The sequence below is a fragment of the Gymnoscopelus braueri genome, assembly GCF_963280865.1.
Source record: "Gymnoscopelus braueri genome assembly, chromosome: 18".
Taxonomy (NCBI): domain Eukaryota; kingdom Metazoa; phylum Chordata; class Actinopteri; order Myctophiformes; family Myctophidae; genus Gymnoscopelus; species Gymnoscopelus braueri.
In genome coordinates, this window is record NC_137618.1 from 21,766,699 (window position 1) to 21,787,007 (window position 20,309).

Consider the following 20,309-nt stretch of genomic DNA (forward strand, 5'->3'; position numbering starts at 1 on the left):
ATCGGTTCTGTTATGCAGTTATATGAAGAGACTATTATATGTGATAACCCCCCAACCCCAAACACGAGGCACACACCACACACACACACGCACACACACACACGCACGCGCACACGCACACGCACACGCATAAACATACACAAACACAAACACATACAACATACACAACTCACACAGTTTGTACTCAAAGAAATGGAAATAAACTCTCAAGCTTTATTGAGTTTAATCCTTTTGACAGATATGCAATACAGTATAGCATTTTGTCAATAAATATGTCAATCAATCAAAAAAAGGCTCTGAAGAACACATTACTAGGCCTGTCACGATAATGACATTTTACTTGACAACTAATTGTCGCTCAAATAATTGCAATTAACGATTTAATTAATTGTTTCTTTCCTTGAACACTGGAACATTATGAATAAAAAAAATACATTTCTGTTTGGCTTTTAGGCCTCGTAAATAAAAGTTGCACAGGGCAGATATGACAAATAGCTTGCACATTTAATTACTTAATATGCTTTCAAAAAAACATTAATAGTGGAAATAGATGATCTATAAGCTCAATATATGCAACGTGTTTTGCGCTTGTAGATCTGCTATTGCCGATTCTTTTTTAAATGTTTTGAAAATATATGATTTTCTTTGCATGGAAATCATTATGACGATTATGCAAAGAATAATTGCGATTATCTCAAATAATTGCGATTAGACGATTATGTTATAATTGTGACAGGCCTACTACACATTTCTCTACATTTTACTGAGCAATCTATTAATCAATAGCTCCCTCTTTCCTGCTGCTATCTGCCTCCCTCATAGCCTCAGGTGTTCCTTTTCTCATCACATCATCATCATCCTGTTGCCTGCATTACTAAGCTACTTGAAAGCAGAACATTGGTCCTTGAAATCCTGAATCGTAATTGCCGCATTAACCACGATGACAGGGTTCTCTGCTCGTCACAGGAGCCGCGTCACAGAAATGATGAAAAGCAAAAAATACTTTTCTGTCTTCCTCTGGTGGAGTGTAGCACAGTCTAGAGTCTAGACTGTCTGTCTAGAAGACCAGTGGTTCTCAACCTTTTCAGGCCGTGACCCCCAAAATAATCATATTTGAACTGGGGAACCCCCCACCCTGATAAGCACTTGGAAAATTGACGCATTAAATTTTGTTTGACTCGGTTCCACAGATATATATTGCGAAAATAGCCGATCTACAAGCTCACAACGCTTGTAGCCTTTGCGAGGCGTTGTGAGCTTGTAGATCGGCTATTTTCACAACATGTTTTGACACGTTTTTATAGTATAGTTTGTTGATTACTTTTGATGCAGTAATGCTATTTTTCTTTTTTCCCCTTTTTTCTTTTTGAGGTATTAAAAAGGCATTACAAGTCCTTAAATTGTCACTTCACTGTCATCTGGGGACCCCCCCAAAATCATGTGGGGACCCCCCATGGTTCTAGGGAAACACATGGGGAAACATACGGGGGCCGGACCCAGCCCTTTGACCCTCTCAATCTGGCCCGCAAAGTCGTCAAACAATAACAAAATGACCCCCCTGTAACATCTACATTCTAAAAGGCAGCATTATGTTAATAGTTTTAACTCCAATTAATAGTAATTCACTTAAAATTTACCATTTGAGTACATACCTGTGTTCCATATTCCATCTGTATGTACTAAAATGTTGAAAGTTGATAATGTAAGGGTTGGGGAAACAGTCTGCCTTGGGAGTGATGCAGTACAGCTGTACAAAATAATAAAATAATAATAATAAAAAAACAATTGTACAAATATATATAGAAATGATAAAAACATCAACATTTTGTTGACCCTAATGTAAAGTAGTCTGTCATGTCTACCAAATTCATGCAGTTTTACACAATTCAGCACTATGTGTTTCAAGTTTAATTTCAATTGTCCAATGTGTGGCCCTTCGCTCACTTTATCGAAGTCGTATGGCCCACTGGAAAACATGCTGCCCATCCCTGGTCTAGACTCTAGAGGGACCACACACAAGAGACCTTGGACAGCTCACCCGTTCTCATGGTCATCGAGTTATTGCCATTCAAAATGTTAGACACTGCTGTAACACTGCTGTAGGGCCCCCTGGGGGCCACACGTGGCCCCTGGTGTGACTATTGTCATGGCAGACCGTGTTTGTGCCACGTTTGGTGCGGATCGGAGCAACGGTGCGCCTTGCAAGTCTGCATGTCACGTTTGTGACGTCCACCGACCGCCGACCCACTGTCGCACATTATTTAAAACTGTGGTTTTCAACCAGTGGTCCTTGAGGGGGTTCCAGCTGGTCCCCAGTTATGATAGAGAGTTGGAAACCAAATGGACCCTTATAGATCTTTAACTCTTGAGAGCGTAACATTAAACCAAACAGACTATTACAGGTCTATTTGGTTTCATTTTACGCTCTCAAGAGTTAAATTATTGTTAAACATCTGCATTACTTAATTAAAGAATTGTTATTTTGATCAACGTTTGCCTGTTATCTCTCCTATGATACCAACATCAATACAGCATGGAATTGTGGACAAAATCTTATCCAACGATAACAAAAAATATTCTAAGTCTTGGGTCTGAGAGGCTAAATCTCCGTCCGTGGCTCAAATGCCCAATAAATAATGGACCTTAGCAATCCTCAGACTATTGACATTGGTATGACCCAGCAATCCCACAGTGCACCACAGCATGCACTGAGTGACACTTACGCTGTTAAACACCAAGTAACCTGTGGAGCTTTTGATTGACATTACTGAGGAAATGAGAGAAATAATTAACACAAGCCTCACATGCTCATTTAAGTGCTTGTTTGTTCATAAATACCCCCCTTCTACTCCTGAATGTAATGAAAATACAAAGGTTTACTAATAAGAACTGATTAATGCTGTGCTCTTGAGGACTAATTGTGGTCTTTTGTAGCTAGACATCTAGCAATTAATCATAGTTCCCTTTGAACTCTTGCTGATCAATGTCAATTTAATAAAAAACTTCACGCTGGCCATGAAAGTCCAAGTGCATTAACTATTAGCTGTGTCAGTGTAAAAAACAAGCTTAACCACTTAATCAACTGTGGTCTCCCAGGTGTCTATACTTGGTCGCCTCCATTCTTCCCTCTACACTCTTCGCCGAAAATAGCTACAAGCTCACAACCAAGCTCATAACGGGTTGCATTGCGTGAGCTTGTAGTTCTGCTATTTTCATTGAATGTTCACCAATTTTCACAGAAAGTTCACCTATTATATGTCACATGGCCTGAATAGGGGCTCTAGGATTCATGTGGTTAGCCATTGGTTGTCTTCTCTTGACCGCAACCATCAAGTGATGTTATTGACTAAAGTCTGTGTGTTTCCTGGTATCTCTTTGATTTTGTTTAGGTTTCCTGTGGAGAGGAACGAGATTGCCGTTTCCGGCAGGTGAACCAGAGATGCACCAGAGAAACTCTCTGTGATTAGTGGCGGAATGCTTGATGGACCTGGAAGTCTTCCTGATTCAGAGGTTCAGACTATGCTCACACTCACAAAAGAGCAGCCCCGCAGCACAGCACAAGCGAAAACTCCAATGCACACTACGGGGGGTCATGTAGTTCACTTCTTTCTGACTGCCTACATGTGAAATCACCTTAAAACCCCTCTTTCCTGTGACTACTCTGATTGATTGACTGCTTGGTTGTAGACCAAAAGGTCCAATGGAGCAGGGCGGGGAGGATCTGAATCTCTCCTTTCTGCTGGAGCATGAAAGAGAAGTGATTCTGAAGGTGTTACAGAAAGACGAGAAGCTGAGGAAACGAGAGGAGAAACGGATACGGTGAGTTTCACTGAATGACTCAATAGTATTAGTCTCCACAAACCTTCTATGATCATGTCATGATTTCTCTCTTTCTAACTCTTTCACCTCCATTTTTTCTCTTCCTCTGGTGCAGAAAGTTGAAGAATGAGCTACTGGAGATCAAACGGAAAGGCTCCCGTCGCCCCCAGGAGGTCGGGGAACGTCAATGTGCCCTCTGTCTGAAGGTTTTGGGTTTGATCTTTGACCGTGGAGACCTCTGTGAAGAGTGTCAGCAGCGTGTCTGCAATGAGTGCCGCATGAAACCTCCCAAAGGCCGCCAGTGGAGGTGCAATGTGTGTGCCAAAATCTCGTAAGTGTGATCGGAACAAGCCATTCTTAATGCACTCCAGATGGTCCAGGGGTTGCCGTTTAACAAGGCCACATTTGTCTGTATTAGTTTGTGATGGCATGGGGTGCTTCAGCTTCACCATTATAATGACCAAAGTCTAGCTTAATATCTAAAGATTAGGAATATACGCATCAACTTGCCAGTATGGGCATCTGGTGGGGAGTTGACTGTCATGAGGGAAGATGTTGAAATGGATAATGTGTCTGCTTGGCAGGGAACTGAAGGTGGTCACAGGGGAATGGTTCCTGGAGGAAAGGTCCAAGCGGTTTGAGCAGGGGACCTTGCACAGCAGTGATGTGGTCAAACAGACCATCATTAACAGTCCCATGGGTGAGCATGATCATTATTAAAGTACCATACCGTTTGGCATTTTTAGCTCATTGACTACGGACTCACAGTATCTATACTAAATTTGGCTTGTGGGCGGACATCATGAACGGATGCAAAATGTCCCAAAACGCCACATTATTTGTTTTGGATTACGTCACAGACGTAACATGCCCATATGTGGTTGCGATGGCGTGTAGCCAATCTACAAGCCGATCCCATCGCGATGGGACACGTTGTGAGGCCGGAACATCTAGTACTTAATATTACTGAAGCATGGTTAGTTTCGGTTTTGAGGAAGCCATTGATTCAGTTTATTTCTCAGTAAGAAAATCTACTTGCAGAGACTTGAAAATAGGTAATCCATCACACTAAATATAATGGCATGCTTAAGTTTTTTGTCAAAGTGTAGTTATCATTGTGATTTAAATCATTTAAAAGCATGGGTTGATTAGAAGTCTAGGTGAAAATTTACTTATGAGCCACATTCAATTGTCCCTGACTTATTAACGTATTAAATGTTTATGTATGATATATGGCCGAAGCACTGACTAGAATGACATTTACCGTAAAAATAACCTAAACCCCTTAATAAATCATTATTATTTTTTTTAATATTAATTGCCAGAATGTGAATAACTTTGGACAAAACCAGAATGCATGTGCAAGGGTGGCTTGATCATGTCTGCAACGATCACATATTGGATCCATGTCAGGCACAAATTTAGCTAGTTTTACTTTGGACCAGTGGAGGCGATGCAGAACCTTAAACTGAATGATAGTATGTCTTAAACAAATTGAAGAGGAGTGTATTCTATCCAAGGCCTCTTTTTATACTTATTTCTAAAGGTAATTTATTTATTTTGAATGAAATTCCATTTTTTAAATAAAAACCTTTAAGAAGTATATAGTACAAGCTCACAACGTGTTGTGAACTTGTAGATCTGCTATTTTCACTATTTTGGCTCTCAAGCTAAAATGTTTGGGAACCACTGGTCTATCTGACTATGGTACATTCATTGACCACTTCATGATTTTCATCCCAAGTCACTGACAAGTCTCCAGAGAGAACTCCAACACCACTTAAAGAAAATCCTCCTGAGCCAGACAGATGTGACACACCCAGATCAACCAAGAGTGCAATACAGAGCCTTATGGATGGTGCCAGGAAGAAGGGGTAAGAAGCGATCCATGCACACATACAGTATTGTATGCACATACACAGTACAATCTTTAGTGTTAGCGTCTTTCTTTCAAATGTATTAGAAAACGGCATTGCATAGCTGTACAAATTATGATGTTTTACAGGTTAGATGAGAGGACTGCTGTGCAATAATATTTAAATACAACATTACAATATTGGCAAATTAACTGTGAGGATGTTATTGTGTCATATCCTGCCCTGTGAACTACACAGTGTTTTATTTAGTACATAATGCAGAATACAGTTGTGTTGCAATGCAGGATGAAAATGCTCTGAAAGCACAAAATGCAGCTGAGCAATCTATAGAGCGCTTTATTTTTCAGATTAACATTTAGTGCATCAGAACACCTGTGCTTAATTTCCCCATGCAAACATCAGTTTTCTTGGATCCCATATGTTTGTTTGTTTTTTTACAGTAACTAATTATTCTCAGCACATACTGTACAGTATAGAGGGGAAAATAAATTCTCAGGAAGAAATGTCCAAATTAAGCCCCCATGGATCATGGACCGTAATTCCTTCCGTGTGTGTGTGTGTGTGTGTGTGTGTGTGTGTGTGTGTGTGTGTGTGTGTGTGTGTGTGTGTGTGTGTGTGTGTGTGTGTGTGTGTGTGTGTGTGTGTGTGTGTGTGTGTGTGTGTGTGCTGGAGGATGAAAATGAATAAAAGGGGCTGTCGGCCTAGCTTAAAGCCAGAGAATGGTGTTGACAGTGTCAGCGTTCACTCTGCTCCTGATCCAGACACTCGCAGCGTCCGCTCTGGACCGGCTTCACGCTCACACAGGTGGGCATTTAAAATACAGCAACATTTCATACATGCTATGACAAAGTTTGTATAATATGGTGTGTGTGTGTGTGTGTGTGTGTGTGTGTGTGTGTGTGTGTGTGTGTGTGTGTGTGTGTGTGTGTGTGTGTGTGTGTGCACGCACACGTGCACATATTTCTATAATACAGTGGTTCTCAAACATTGTCATGTCAAGGACCCCAAAAGTGATATGTATTTTGCCACGGACCCCCATCTGAAAAGAATTTGTGCCAAGAACAGAACCCATATAAGAGAAGTTTTGTGTTGTTAAAATGTTTTCACAATTATTCAACATTTTTCACAATTTCAAAATATATATATCACAAAAAAAATCTAAAATAGTAGAAAATAAAATAGGTTAAATAAAAGCGGTTAAACTGATTTTGATGAAATATTAATACGTTTTGCTCTGGACCCCCTGGAACCCCCTCAAGGACCTCTGGGGGTCTTTGAGAACCAGTGCTATAATACCCAGACCAACAGTAAAGAATAATTGATACTGTGCTGGTGTGGTACTGTAAGTGCTTCCTTTTGTGTGTACAGGGGCAGTGTTGTGGCGGTGGAGTCCTCTGGGGTGCCATCAGTCCCCAACAACCTTCGTTCCCAGACGCTGGACAGGTCTCCCACACCCAGCAACAACAGGAGGGTCAGGGTCAGCAACTGGACACACACACACACACACACACACACACACACACACACACACACACACACACACACACACACACACACACACACACACACACACACACACACACACACACACACACACACACACACACACACACACTAGGTGGACAATTTCTTATGTATGCACAAGTGGGAAATGAAACGATAGAAGTGGCATTTAAACCACTTAAACCCTATATTGACAGGTGTCCCCCAGGGGTCCATAGTTGGCCCCCTCATTTTCCCCCTCTACACCAATTCTTCTTGCACATAGGCAATAGGCGATCTACAAGATGAGAACGCGCCGCAGTGCGATGCGTTGTGAGCTTATAGAACTGCTATTTTCACCAAATGTTCACCTATTATGGTTCACGTATTATGGTTCAACCTGCTGAGTGTGTTTCCATGTGTCCACAGCCTGATGGAGCCGAGAGTGTAGACAGTTTTCATTCCAGTGATGGTGTGACTGAAAAGACGGCCGGCGGGCATCACAGGACAGAATGCGACGCCCCCTCCATCGCCGTGTCCAGGGCCTCCGTCTCATCAGGTACTGCATCTCCTAGACGAATCCACAGAGTCCTAACTGGGCTTACTAGACTACTAGACTACTAGATATCGTCTGGGATTTTGGATATCATAATATCGGGAAATTGCATGACAAAGTGTAGTCTTTACCTGGTTTTAATCACTTAAGCCCTGTTATACTTTCACAAATTGTCAATACTTTTCAGAGATAGCTTAAATAGCCGATCTACAAGCTCACAACGCATCGCGAGATTCGCGATGGGACACGTTGTGAGGTTGTAGATAGGCTATGCACACACACACACACACACACACACACACACACACACACACACATACATACATATACATATATATCTCTATATATATATATATATCTTTACAATTGGATTGTTACCTCTCGCCGCTGACGCCACACCCACTCCATTCATTTGGACCTCTCGCCGCTGACGCCATACCCACTCCATTGATTTGGACTAAACACAACAACTACATATCACATGTCACCACAACACTAGCCACAACGTGCGCGATGAATTTACGGGTGGCGTAGGGTACTTCTCATTGCTCACTACACATTTGCCTCCTCGGAACATAATTAATTCTACTCACCACATTACGACCACAGCGGACGGGGAAACACTTTAGCACCGTTTACCGTGAGCACAACCGAACACCGACGGCCACAGCCGAAGCAACACGAAGCGGCGGCCATTGAAATCTCTGCATCGCCACAACAACAACAACAGACGCGCGTCCTTCGCTTCAACCCCCGCTCTTGCTTACCTTTTTGTTTGGTCATGTCTCTATCCCACCACACTCACGCTAATATGTCCATCATCTCCGTGCCATGCAAATCCCAAACAATACATTATTAGTTACCCGCGCCAGCCTCTAACAGTCACCCGAACCGACTCGGCAGTCAGTCGGGATGCCAGGTTGGAGTTAGGATGCCAGTTTGGAGAAAAACAAGCGCCAGAAACAAGCAAGGAGGTTCATGAAAAAACAAAAGCCACAGGGAGCAAGACGGTAGATCTATATGGGGTCTGAAGGGGTCCGCGATGTTTCGCGCGGCTCCCAAGACTCCCAGGGGTTCCGCGGACCCCCTGGGGGTCCCCCATGTATTATTTTGTTTTTTTCTTTTTATTACTTAACACATTGGGTGCCAGAGGTTTATTAAAATATTATACGTTGAGTGCCAGCATTTCTTCCATCCACTTGCGTTATACATTTCGTGCTGTGAGAAGCCCCGACGAGGAAGTGCATGTAAACAAAGCGTGCGTGCGAGACGGCGGAGGGTCCCGACTAACGCCTGGAACAATAATATTTCCAACGCGACCCTCCATTGCAGCGTGATCGCCGATCGAAAACGGCTCGTTTCCACCACATTAAAAAGAAATGGAGATATTAAGCTTTTAATCAAGGAGATAACATTGAAAACGCCGACCGGAAGGATTTTTTACATGGAGCCAGATCCAGCCTCTTCTTCTCAGAAACTCCTTGGGTGATGTCAAAGTTTCGTTTTAGCGCCCCACGTGGCCCACATGTATAAAAATAGAATTGGGTCAAAAACGGTCCGGACCGTTTTCGGCACTTCTCGTTTGGACCCTCAAAAACGGTCCGGACCGTTTTTGGCATTCAATGTGTTAATACATACAGACAGAGGGACACGGAGGGACCAACAAACGCAAAGCCCCGCGCAGCGGATGGGGTCACGCCCCCCCGAGACTCTAGTATATATATACATATATATATGTATATATATATATATACGGTATATACATATATTATCGTCCTAATACGATATCATCACAATATCGATATTTAGGTATTTTTTACCTTATGACCCAGCCCTGGTCCTACTGCTTGTTTTGTTTTGCTTTTCTTTTTCTTTTTTCCCTATAGCACCAATGTTGCGAGACATGAGTCTCCTGAACGCACGCTATTGTTTCACAGTTCATGGCTCACATAACAACACTGTGGTAATTGAGTCACAGCTCTGCAGAGAGGAATGGAAATGCTGAAATGTGTTCCCAGCAGACTTGGCATTTGACAACAGATCGTATCCGTGTTGGCCTGTGAGGTCAGGTCCCAGTCGTACTGCCATACGGAAATACCATTGGCTGGTAGTTTGTTTCAGACAATGAAGGGTTTGACAAGGGACAAAATTACACATTCAAGTGTTGCGCTAGCTCTGTCGGGCACAGAAGTCACCTCTGCACTGTGCTATAAATTACTCCTCTTGCTGTCCCTTCCCTCAGTTAAAATGGGTCTCTCTTTCTCAGTATCACCACTCCAGGATACTTGTCCACCACACACACCTGTAAAATAGCTGTTATAGGAGCAACGTGTGGTGCTTTGGCATATCTTAAGATTTAATTATACCCTCAATTATACATTAGGTAATTAATTGTACCTCTAATTATTATCATCAGGCAATCAAAATATCAAAATATCAAAATACATTTCTCTCAGTCTTTCTTCAAACTCACTCTTCTCTCTATGGAAGGGCTTTAGGGTCACATGGTTTATTTTATTTTATAATTTTAAGAATAAAGTCGGTATTCTGATAATGAACTCACATTTCTGACTTTATTCTAAGAATTCTGACAGTAATCTCGGAATTGAACTCTCCCTCCTCTGTCTGTCATCAGACCACAGTCGTTCAGAGATGGATCTGTCAGCTCCTGCTTCTGAACACAGCGACGACGCCTTCAGCCTCAGAAGCCGCTCTGTCCCTGGACTCAATGAAACGGTAAGCAGCATCAGTCCGCCCTCTCAGTTGTCTCTGAACTGTTCACCAATCACAAGCTTGATTTCTACAGCGGACCCCACCGCAGACCAATCACAACAAAGGCCACTAGTATAGTGTGGTGTTCATTGAGCTAATCTAATCTGGTCTTTAATGTATGCAGTGTAATTATGACCTCTTATGATCCAGATATTTCACTTGAAATAGTAGATAGCTAGATGGTGGTGGTCTGGGACAGGTGGAGGATTTGAAGGGCCTATCATAGGACTGCATTGTCTCTTTATTTACTTAGTGTGTTTACTTTGACTTTAAAAGCAGCTCATTAAAACACAGGCTCGTAGACCCACACAAGCCTACATAAACACGCCCACTTATACATACAGTATAGTTCAATAAAAAAAGAACACTCCAAAATACTTGCATTATTTCCTTGCACACAGATATACTGCATGTTGTATTGACTGTGAATCATGCCACTTCCAAGAATCTTCGGCGAGATTTCAAACCTCGCCCTTTCCTTTGGCTGTTTGTGAATGCTGTTCTCCACAGGAGTTTTCTGATGAAGATGAAGACATTGATGCTCTGATGTCTGCCCACAGCCACGATCCCCGATCCACCGGTCGTCGCAGTGCAATGAGCAATGCAGTGTCCACGGTAACATCCGAGCTGAAACTAATATTGTACAAACGCAAAACGCGACCTTTGATAATGAACACAATTGCCTGGGGCTCCCGCACAGTTATAGCACACAAGGGACGGACGATACAAACACGCACATATAAATCACCATATATAAATATAAATAAATATGCAGTCTTTAAGGCACCTTATAAGTGAATCCGTTTTTCCAGGAATACTGGTGGCTTTGTAAAAAAAACGACTATCGCCAGGCCTCAGGCCAGGGGCAGCAGGTTAGTTTAATGAATGAACATTTAAAGCCAGCTTTAGAATTCTGTTGGATTCGCTTACCAGTTGAGTAAACGCTGAGCTACATGTGTGCATGTGTATGCCTCTGCAACGCTTACCCTCAAACCCTGCCAAGTAGCACTTTGGCTGGATTACAAAATCTAGCTACTATGCACATTGTAACTAGAACAATTGGCTTATCTCATGAGTCATGCCTTGTTTATTGTTCTGGTCACTGAACTAACATTGGCGTAATGCAATGAAACAGAGCAGGTAAATAGGAGATTCAGCTACCCTGCCCGTTTGACATTTGTTGAGTCATCTCGATTCTTGGTTGAAAAATCTAAATAGTTGGAGGAAGAAGGAATTTATAAGGAAAATTATTCATATGTGTCATACAATCATACAGTTACTCATGTTTTGGATGGCACTAATCAAGTAAATTTATATATATATATATATATATATATATATATATATATATATATATATATATATATATATATACACATATATACATATGGAAATATATACATACATACATATATATATAAATTATATATACTATGTATATATGTAAATGTTTTAGACTTGCCAGTGTGATCCTTCCAGTTTGATGGAATAACATATACTTTCAAGTTTACACAATGTTTTATATAACTGGGTTTGGGAATTATGAAGCTCTTGGCTCTTTTGTTTTATTATATATATTATATTTTTTTGGGAGGGGCAAATGAATCAAGTGTCCCTTGCACTGAGCCTGTGGCACTATCAATAAGATGATCAATTTGAGAGAGACTATTAATCATAAATTGTATTGCTGTAAATTTTGTTTCAGCACTATCAGATAGACCTCTCACAAATACATTTTTGTCTAATGGCAAGTAGTCCAGTAATAGGAATTCAAAACTTATTAAATAGGCATCAGATTAAAGAGGATTCTGTGGGAAGACTATTAAATGTTCAATTTTGATGCCATATATGAGAACGGGATTGAGAGTGTGGTTAAAATTGTAAGTGGGTTTATTTCAAACTGAGAGAAACCATTTGAGTCTAGTGATGATATAAATGCAGTGCTAAAGCTTTAATTATCAATATCCATGTAAATATTAACATTGCCTACAATAATTACTTTATGCATAAGCACTGTATTCAGGTACAAATAGACAAGGAGCGTGGTAAACTAGAAATAAATAATTGGTTGTAATGTTTTTCCAGCTTATTTAAGTCTAGGGTTGAGATGTCTTAAGGAACATATAATTGTTTATGAGTGGATTCATTTAGATGTTTCAGTGAGACAAAATAGATCAGTATAATAATCTGATATAGCGTAGTTTACCAATACAGCTTCAGATGACAGAGATCTCATGTCATTGAATTCTCCTACTTTGTCGTACTACTGCAGTGGTGGTGTCAATTTCGATTAGGTTTTTTATTTATAACTTCTCTTTTGTTTACTTTTAATTCAACTGATTTAAGTGATCAGGGCAAACACAGTCTCTATGGGGCTTTGGGTGATTAACTGCTTTAATGGAAGCGCAGAGAAACATGTAGGACTGCAACTCTGTCCCAGCTCTGGGTCCTGAATTTGGTTTACTAATGAACTTGGCCATATTTATAGATATAATGAGAGCGGCACAACCCAGTGTGGAATGTATGCTGTCTCCCCTAATCAGACCAGGTTTTACCCAGAGAGTCTGCCAATTATTTACAGTATCAAGTCATTTCCTGGACACCACCTCGACAGCCAGCAGTTGAATGTTGACATACAGTGTGGCTGTACTGTACATGTCATCCCTGGTCACATTTGGCAGGGGTCCAGAGAAAACTATGGAGTCCAACATTCTCATTGCATATGTACACACCAACAAAATTTTAGTTACCTCCAATTGGCATAACTGAAAGTCGTTACTACCAACGTTAATAATAGTATGACCATATGCTTATCCTTTAGCCAGTAGTTTTACATTTGATTCAGTGTCGCCCACTCTGGCCCCAGAAATGCAATTAACCAGTGTTGCTAATGCTAACTTCACGTTTCTCACGATAGAACTGCCAGTTACCAGAGTTGTATTCTCAGTGGGTGTGTCACTGTGTGGGGAAAGCATGGTCTAGACCCCAGTCATACCGAGTGGGCTCAGGATAAAAGAATTGAAGAAAAATAAAAGCAAAACTGAGACTAGTCCATCGCTTTATTTTTCAATAATTGAAAACAAGAATTTTGAATTTGGTGGCAATTACATTTTACATAATAACATTTCTTTGTCAGGATTCAGTAGGATTCATCCTGCAATCTGCCAATTACATTTTGAGATATCCTGTGTGCAAATGGACGCCATGGGGTCACCAAAATCAATAGGGGTCATCTCCCGGAGAGCATGGAGATAGACAGAAAATTCCATGGCAATCCAACCTGTCGTTTTCGAGATGTCTTGTTAGGGACCAAAGTGTTTGGACGAGCGGACAGACCAAGCAACCAGCATAGCCGTCCTAGAGCCCTTCTGCTAGCTGGGCTAAACATTATTGGAAGGTACAATAGACATGCTGTACGAGGCAAAACAAATCATTTGACCATACATTAGTGTTCAGCGACAATATATTTAGCCAAGAACGTGGTTTTGAATTGTCATTGACTGGCTGTCCGGAGTGCCCTTGTTTGTATCTCAGGGGAGTCCAGATGAGTTGTAATCGCTGTGGTCTCATCTGATAATCACCGTGGTAACCCTATGTAATGTGGTTTCTGGCTGTAGACAGGGTTCTCTGGAGCTGCTCTCAGGGGGGCTGGGGGACTGTGTTATGGTCTATAGTTCTGGGTCTATCATTCACATGTCACAGAATTCTAATTTCTTCTATCTTTTTCTCCTTCTTTTCTCCTTTTTTCTGGTGGTTATGTCTTTCTTGCTTATACTACTGGCTGCTAGTCTTCTACTCTTGCCTCAGAGCGAAGGTGGGGCTACCTCAATGTCCCCGACTCAGATGCTGAGACTGTAAGTCTCACCCTTTTCTGTGTGTGCGTTCAACATGGCATCATAGCATCATTATAAGCCTAATGAATACTTTCTTGTATTACTGCTTCAAAATCACTTGAAAATCTTTTATGTTTGGCCATTTTACACAGTCATACAACAACGTATAATTGTGGGTAACAGGAAGAGTGGGCACCTCAATGTTAAATTGGCTATATTCTCCAAAATGTTAATGTAAAGTATACATGATTAGAACATGCTTGAATATTTGACAATTAAGGCCCAATATTTCTATATGTAGCCAGTCATTTTGGGCATAAACAAGAAGTTGATGGGTAAATTTAGGTTGGAAGAACAAATGTGTGTGTGTGAGAGAGAGGCTGTGTGTGTGTGCTGTTTCTAATGGACAAGCTGCTGAATCTATTTCCTTAAAAACTAAGCTCCTTAAAGTGGCCATTCATTACTTCATCTCTCTCCAGAAAACAAATAAGGTAGACCCGAGGACAGAAGCCTTGCTCTTCTGACACCAAATCTATTTGACAGAGGCCTTTAGTCCTCTCCGGACCGGAAGAGATTAGTATCACCATGGCGGGTCCTGTAATTGGATTTTTTGTATTACTAACTTGTATTACTGAATTCAATCATGTCAGAACATTATCAGCAATTTTACCCACCTACGTCATACAGTGTAAGAAGTTATTCAGATTTTATTATATCTACTGTAGATTATGGCATTAAAATGATTTTCTGATATAGCTAGGTGTCTTCTGGAGAGAGCCTTAATTGTCTTTATTTTAGTTTTATGGTCTCATTTGTAATATTTTGTGTTCCCTTGCTGCCATTTCCCTTCTGGACTAACCACTTCGTTCATCTCCCTTTTGTATAACTTCCTATAAATTAATTGTATTCTTTTTCCATTTGACTCCTTTCTTTTGTTCTGCTTGATAAGATGTTAAGATGCCCTGCCTCCTCATCTCTCTCCCCCCCTCTATCACTCTCTCTCTCTCTCTCTCTCTCTCTCTCTCTCTCTCTCTCTCTCTCTCTCTCTCTCTCTCTCTCTCTCTCTCTCTCTCTCTCTCTGCCTCACAGAGCAGTATAAACAGCATGATGAGCATGTACAGTGAGACTGGTGACTATGGCAACGCCAGGGTAAGCGGTGAGATACTGTTGAATATCAGCTACAGCTACAAAACTGGTGCCCTCAATGTGTTGGTGAAAGAGTGTCGTAACTTGGCTACAGGGGACGAGAGGAAGCAGCGCACAGATGCGTAAGAGCGTGCACGTGTACACACATACATACATACACACACACACACACACACACACACACACACACACACACACACACACACACACACACACACACACACACACACACACACACACACACACACACACACACACACACACACACACACAGTACTACCACTAAATTGAATTTAACCATACTGTGCCTGGGTAATAGACCTCCTATTGCTTCTGTGTAACTGCCTTGCAGCATCAGAGTTCCATCTCCTCTATTATGCATGTCTCTTACATTGCAGCTATGTCAAGAGTTACCTGCTTCCTGACAAGTCTCGCCAGAGCAAGAGGAAGACCGGCATCAAAACCAACACCACAAACCCTATCTTCAATGAGAATATGAGGGTGAGTTGCCGAAAGACTCAATAAGCATGGCCTTATAATTTAACCATAAAGTATAAATTAGACTTAACCACTTTAACCCTGGCTAAAGTCTAAAGTGTTTTGAAAATAGCAGATCTACAAGCTCACAACACATTGCGTCACGACGATGCCTTCGGAGCTTCTTGATTTTAAATTAAAAAGTGGTTATGGTTAGCTCAAGTAAGACATTTTTAAAAACTGAGCCAATTGAGTCTTACTAACCTAGGACAACAAAGCGGAATGGCAGCGATGCACCGCAATACATGAGGGGGGATTGCAAAGTAAGTAAGTAGACTTGGAAACCAACTGTTCCCGAGCCACGGGGCCTATCCACCTATCTTCTGTTTATGTAGCTGGAGGAAGCTTGACATACAAGTACGCTCCCTGGGCATGACGCTAGTATGACGCAGGGAATTACCCCCAATCCTTCCCTTCATGCTTAGTGCAAGCAGGGAGGCATTGGCTACCTTAAATTTTTACGTCTGTGGTACTCGGCCAGGGATAGAACCCTTAACCTCCCAATCTCAGCGTGGACACTCTAACCACTAGGGCTAGGCCACTGAGCTGGTGAGGGGGGAGAGTAATTGCCAGTGACTAAATTGGGGAGGAAAAGAAAATAATGGAGAAAAAAAAAAGGAAAAACAAAAAACATTCTCTAAGAACACTCAGTCTTGTTACTAACATTTCTATTTCTTGTTCTCTAGTATGTGATTAGCCACTCACAGCTTGAGACTCGGACCCTACAACTCTCTGTGTGGCATCATGACCGCTTTGGCCACAACAGCTTCCTGGGGGAGGTGGAGTTGACCTTTGACTCCTGGGAGTTTGATTCCCAGATAGAAGAGTGGTACGCTCTAATGCCCAAGGTACAAACAGGCACTACGATGCACAAGCACGCGCACACACGCACGCACGCACGCACGCACGCACGCACACACGCACGCACGCACGCACGCACGCACACACACACACACACACACACACACACACACCCAAATACGTGGTAAATCTTCTATAAATAAATAATTTACTTTTCTGCAGGCAGAGAGCTGTATGGACTCCATGATACATTATAAAGGAGAACTGACCCTCGTTTTGAAGTATATACCTACTGAGAAGAACTTAATGCTGCCAGTGGACCAAGTGCAAGGTAAATCTATAAAAGGTGTAATGTGTAGGATCTTGTATGTGTTTTTTTGTTTTATTTTCTACAATGGGACAGGACAACCCCCCCCCCCCCCCTCCGCAAAAACAAAACAAAAAAGGGGGGGAATCCCTTTTAGAATCACCTCTGCAGCGTTTCTGCCTTGCAGCAAAGCTGTTTGTTTAAAGACATGTGCGCCTGAGGATGCGACTACTGCTGTGCTTCACTTAAAGTACCTGTCTTCACATTTGAGCTCAGATGTGTACCCCTGCAATGACTCATGCTTTCACTTTCTTGTGTTCCACTTTATTATTTTTCTTTCCACAGTAAAGAAGGGGTTCCTGAAAGGTAAGAAGACCAGCAGCTTCACGCCCCCTAGAGGGGGCATGGTTGAGCTTCTGGTGAAAGAAGCTAAGAATCTCACTGCAGTCAAATCTGGAGGCACTTCTGATCCTTTTGTCAAAGGGTGAGTTGCTTTAATGCAAACAAAAAGAATATTCCAATGTGTGAAGTCACAACATGCAACAAAATCTGCCTGCATAATCAATGGCTAGCAAACAGCTTCTGCCCACATGAAATACAGTATGTGTTCTCCCCGTCAAGGTACCTGCTCCCGGACAGCAGCAAGTCAACAAAGCACAAGACGGCGGTGGAACGAAGGACTGTGAACCCGGAGTGGAACCACACCTTCACTTACTGCGGCCTTCAGCCAGGAGATCTGCATAACGTGTGTCTGGAGCTCACCGTCTGGGACAAGGAGGCCCTGGCCAGCAATATCTTCCTGGGTGGAGTGAGGTTGGGGGCCGGCACAGGTGTGTATGCTTGTGGGTGATTCCAACATAGTACCTTACCATGCTAGTTTAGTATTGATAATAAAAATAAAAAAATGTGTTTATCAACTGGTGTCATATCATATGCGCCATATACCCTGCTACTGTAGCTTGCCGTGGGTTCACTAGTAGTGAGAAAATATGAATAAGAAAGTTCCTTGTAGGCAGTCTAGTGTGGAAAAACTATTAACCCATTGAATATATATATTTTTAAGCGAGTTGTAACTCAAAGCATTTGTAACTCAAATCTTTGCTTCTGGGGGTCCCTGGAATCTCATTTTGAGATGGGGGTCCACGACCAAATACATATAATTTTGGGGGTCCTTGACATGAAAAAGTTTGAGAACCACTGATATAGCAACATAGGTTTTTTTCAAAAAACTGTTCGGATTTAGAAGACATTTTGTAGAATCGGCTTCAGGTCTTAATGGGTTAATAAAGCAAAACAAATGGCCTGTGCATTTCCTGTGTTCCTCCAGGCATTAGCTATGGGAATGAAGTGGACTGGATGGACTCACATGGGGAGGAACAACGGGTGTGGCAACGTATGATTGAAAACCCAGAGGTCCCTCAGGAGTGTACCCTGATGCTGAGGTCCAGCATGCACATGAAGCACAGCACATAAGCTCGACAGATGGAGAGAGAAAAGAACAGAAGGCAGGAGAGGAAGAAAACAGAGGTGAAGGGGCGGATGGCAGGCAGAGCACAAACGCAAGACGGAGTGAAACACACAAGTTACTGAAAGATATGATGAGGAGGAATAAATCAAATCAATCAGTGGCTGATGGAGTTCCATGATCTATGATGACATGCCCCTACTTCCTGCCCTCTCGGCCACCATGTAGAGAACCCTTCTCCTTTATAGAACAACCAATCATGCCTTACATACTCACCCCCATATTCCTCTCTACCCTCCAAAGTATCTACCCATGACCAAGCACTGCTACTACCGCTGTATTGTGTATATACATTTTCATGTACTGTATGTAACCTGATTTACTAAATAAGCACACAGTGTGACTCCTTGTTGTCTGTCCGATGTCTCCTGTGGTTTCTGTACACCAGTCATTTCTTCTGCTTGTGGTGACAACTGACAGAGACCATTCGCAATGTGTTAAAGAGTTTGATCATTGCATGCAGAGACTTGTATACATTCCATTTAGCCTACAGGCGACCAAATTGTGTACTGATGGGAAGCGCATAATGAAGCACACATTGAGAACTGTCACACCAAAAATGGCACAAAGTTTAAAGATTACATACTGTAGTAGACATATGCTCAATTTACCAAACACTGTATCAGTGACATCATGAAATCTGTTTCACGTTCCAAGGAAATAAGAGGTAGCAGACCCCAAAGCCAGATCAAGCACTGATTATATCAATACTTTTGATATCTCTGTGGAAAACATCTCTGGATAGTTGTAAGGTGTAAGCATTACACTTCCAAGCATAAGTGTATGTGTGAGTAACAGTGTGGGTCTGTGTGTTGTAGGATGAGTCACTGCGGAGGCAAGACCCCCGCCTCCAGGGGAGCATAATCATTGACTGTCACCCACACCTCTGTTACCCAGAGGCTGTGTTCTCCATCCCAACAGATTCCCACAATGAATCATCTAGTTCAGGACTGTGCTGTCATTCACGGAGGCCAGCTCTGCCCCTGTGTCCTTGTAAAATCCTACGCTCTAATCTCTCTGAGTAAACAAGTATCTAATCGTACGTGTACAATAATAGTAATAATACATGACACCCACCGTATAGTATACTGTAGATGAGAGACAAGTGCAATACCTGACTAGTGAGGAAACTCTAGACTTGCAGCATGTACTACCGTATATCTGTTGTGTGTCTGCAGAAATGGGTCTGTATATCATAGCATCAAATTCACTGTAATCAAACTTATTTTGTCTCAAATGTGTTACAGGAATATTTTGAAATAAAAAACATCTTTCCACAGATTGCCTCCTTCTGTTCTTAGATACGTGTAGACAGATAGATACGTACGATAGATAAGATAGAGAGATAGATAGAAATAAAACACTAGGTAACAACTAGTCGGTTGACTAGCCAGTAAACTAGCACAACTTAAATAATATAATCTCTCTCCATTGCTTTAGTTTCTATGGTTATTTGCCTTGGGAGGGTGGGGGACCTTTGTCTTCTCTGAAGAAATAGGCCTCACACCATTGAAGAAACTGGTTTAACAGTAGCATAAATCTTCACAGTTTCTGGTATCTACAGACAATCAGCTTGTCATCTTGAGTACCTGATGAACGTAGCCTCAGGGCAGTTGCTCTTACAGTCATCTGCAAAACAAAGAAAAATGAGCCA

General features: G+C 41.9%; 1 protein-coding gene across 4 annotated transcripts in view; it reads left to right on the forward strand.

Annotated features, from left to right (window-relative positions):
- Positions 1-19,927, forward strand: part of sytl5 (synaptotagmin-like 5) — a 36,874-nt gene extending 16,947 nt beyond the window's left edge. For 2 of the 4 annotated variants that reach the window (XM_080412948.1, XM_080412949.1), the window contains exons 2-18: positions 3,390-3,819; positions 3,935-4,150; positions 4,404-4,519; positions 5,564-5,693; positions 6,369-6,500; positions 7,065-7,173; positions 7,608-7,737; positions 10,370-10,470; positions 11,017-11,121; positions 14,295-14,360; positions 15,429-15,607; positions 15,884-15,986; positions 16,709-16,870; positions 17,046-17,154; positions 17,476-17,614; positions 17,752-17,960; positions 18,458-19,927. In XM_080412948.1, coding sequence (XP_080269074.1) covers positions 3,701-3,819; positions 3,935-4,150; positions 4,404-4,519; positions 5,564-5,693; positions 6,369-6,500; positions 7,065-7,173; positions 7,608-7,737; positions 10,370-10,470; positions 11,017-11,121; positions 14,295-14,360; positions 15,429-15,607; positions 15,884-15,986; positions 16,709-16,870; positions 17,046-17,154; positions 17,476-17,614; positions 17,752-17,960; positions 18,458-18,603 — 2,271 coding nt within the window. In that variant the 5' untranslated portion in view covers positions 3,390-3,700 and the 3' untranslated portion in view covers positions 18,604-19,927. The remainder of the gene's footprint in view (positions 1-3,389; positions 3,820-3,934; positions 4,151-4,403; positions 4,520-5,563; positions 5,694-6,368; positions 6,501-7,064; positions 7,174-7,607; positions 7,738-10,369; positions 10,471-11,016; positions 11,122-14,294; positions 14,361-15,428; positions 15,608-15,883; positions 15,987-16,708; positions 16,871-17,045; positions 17,155-17,475; positions 17,615-17,751; positions 17,961-18,457) is intronic. The other 2 variants (XM_080412950.1, XM_080412951.1) reach the window with 2 other exon arrangements.
- Positions 19,928-20,309: the final 382 nt, after the last annotated feature.